General features: G+C 62.7%; 1 protein-coding gene across 1 annotated transcript in view; it reads right to left on the bottom strand.

Annotated features, from left to right (window-relative positions):
* The window catches only part of BMP4 (bone morphogenetic protein 4), a 7991-nt gene that overhangs the window by 5816 nt on the left and 1242 nt on the right, over window positions 1-933 (bottom strand). Inside the window, exon 2 of the mRNA XM_015420851.1 lies at window positions 460-893. Within this exon, the coding sequence (XP_015276337.1) occupies window positions 460-893 (434 nt within the window). The remainder of the gene's footprint in view (window positions 1-459; window positions 894-933) is intronic.

Here is a 933-nt window from a genome sequence, read left to right as displayed (position 1 = left end):
GGTTTCTCCCCTCCCCCCCCCCCCCAACCCTCCCTCTAAGCTGTAGCGTCTGGTGAGCCAAACGTCTACTTTGGGAGCTACCGGCATCAAGGTTGTGAGCGAGCGATCGGGCTGCTGCAGAAACGAGTTGGCTCCAATGTTCCCTCTAAGCTGTGGAGTCTTGTGAGCAAAAACTCTACTTTGTGAGCTGTTGGCATTAAAGTTGTGAGCGAGCGATTTAGCTGCTGCATCAATCAGTTTGCTCTGGAGCCCTCCTCCCTGAGCCGAGACAAAAATCTGTGAGCCGGAGACTAAAAAACTGTGAGCTAGCTCACACTGACTCAGCTTAGAGGGAACACTGGTTGGCTCTGGAGCTCTCTGAGCCAAGACACAAACGCGTGAGGCTAGAAAACTGCGAGCTGGCTCACACTCGCTCCGCTTCGAGGGAACGTTGCGCCCCGATCCCCCCCCGCAACCCACCTTCGTGGTGGAAGCTCCTCACGGTGTTGGCGCGGCTGGTGGACTTCTCCGGGTACTGGAGGCCCAGATCCAGCAGTTGCTCCGCGTCCCCCCCGGACTGGAGGCGGTAGAGGTCCAGCATGTAGGAAGGCACCACGGCCGCCCGGCTGGGCTGCGGCCGCCGGCGCAGGCCGAACATCTGCAGCAGCGTGGCCTCGAACCCGCGCAAGAGTTCATGGCTCGGGAAGGGGCGGCGGGAGGTTCCCGGGGGGGCGCCTTCCTCGGCTCGGCCGCCGCCTCCTCCTCCTCCTCCTCCTCGCGGGTGCAGCAATCCGCCGGCCACTTTCTTCCTCCCGGTCTCGGCGGGGATGAAGTTGGCGCGGGCAGTGCCGCCTAGCAGGACTTGGCATACCAGAATGACCATCAGCATTCGGTTACCAGGCGTCATGGTGTCTCTGCGGGGGGGGGGGGTTCGGTTGGAAGGAGGGGGGGGGG

Source organism: Gekko japonicus, unplaced genomic scaffold, assembly GCF_001447785.1.
Source record: "Gekko japonicus isolate JY-2015 unplaced genomic scaffold, Gekko_japonicus_V1.1 scaffold495, whole genome shotgun sequence".
NCBI lineage: Eukaryota > Metazoa > Chordata > Lepidosauria > Squamata > Gekkonidae > Gekko > Gekko japonicus.
This window is presented reverse-complemented; position numbering and strand designations above follow the sequence as displayed.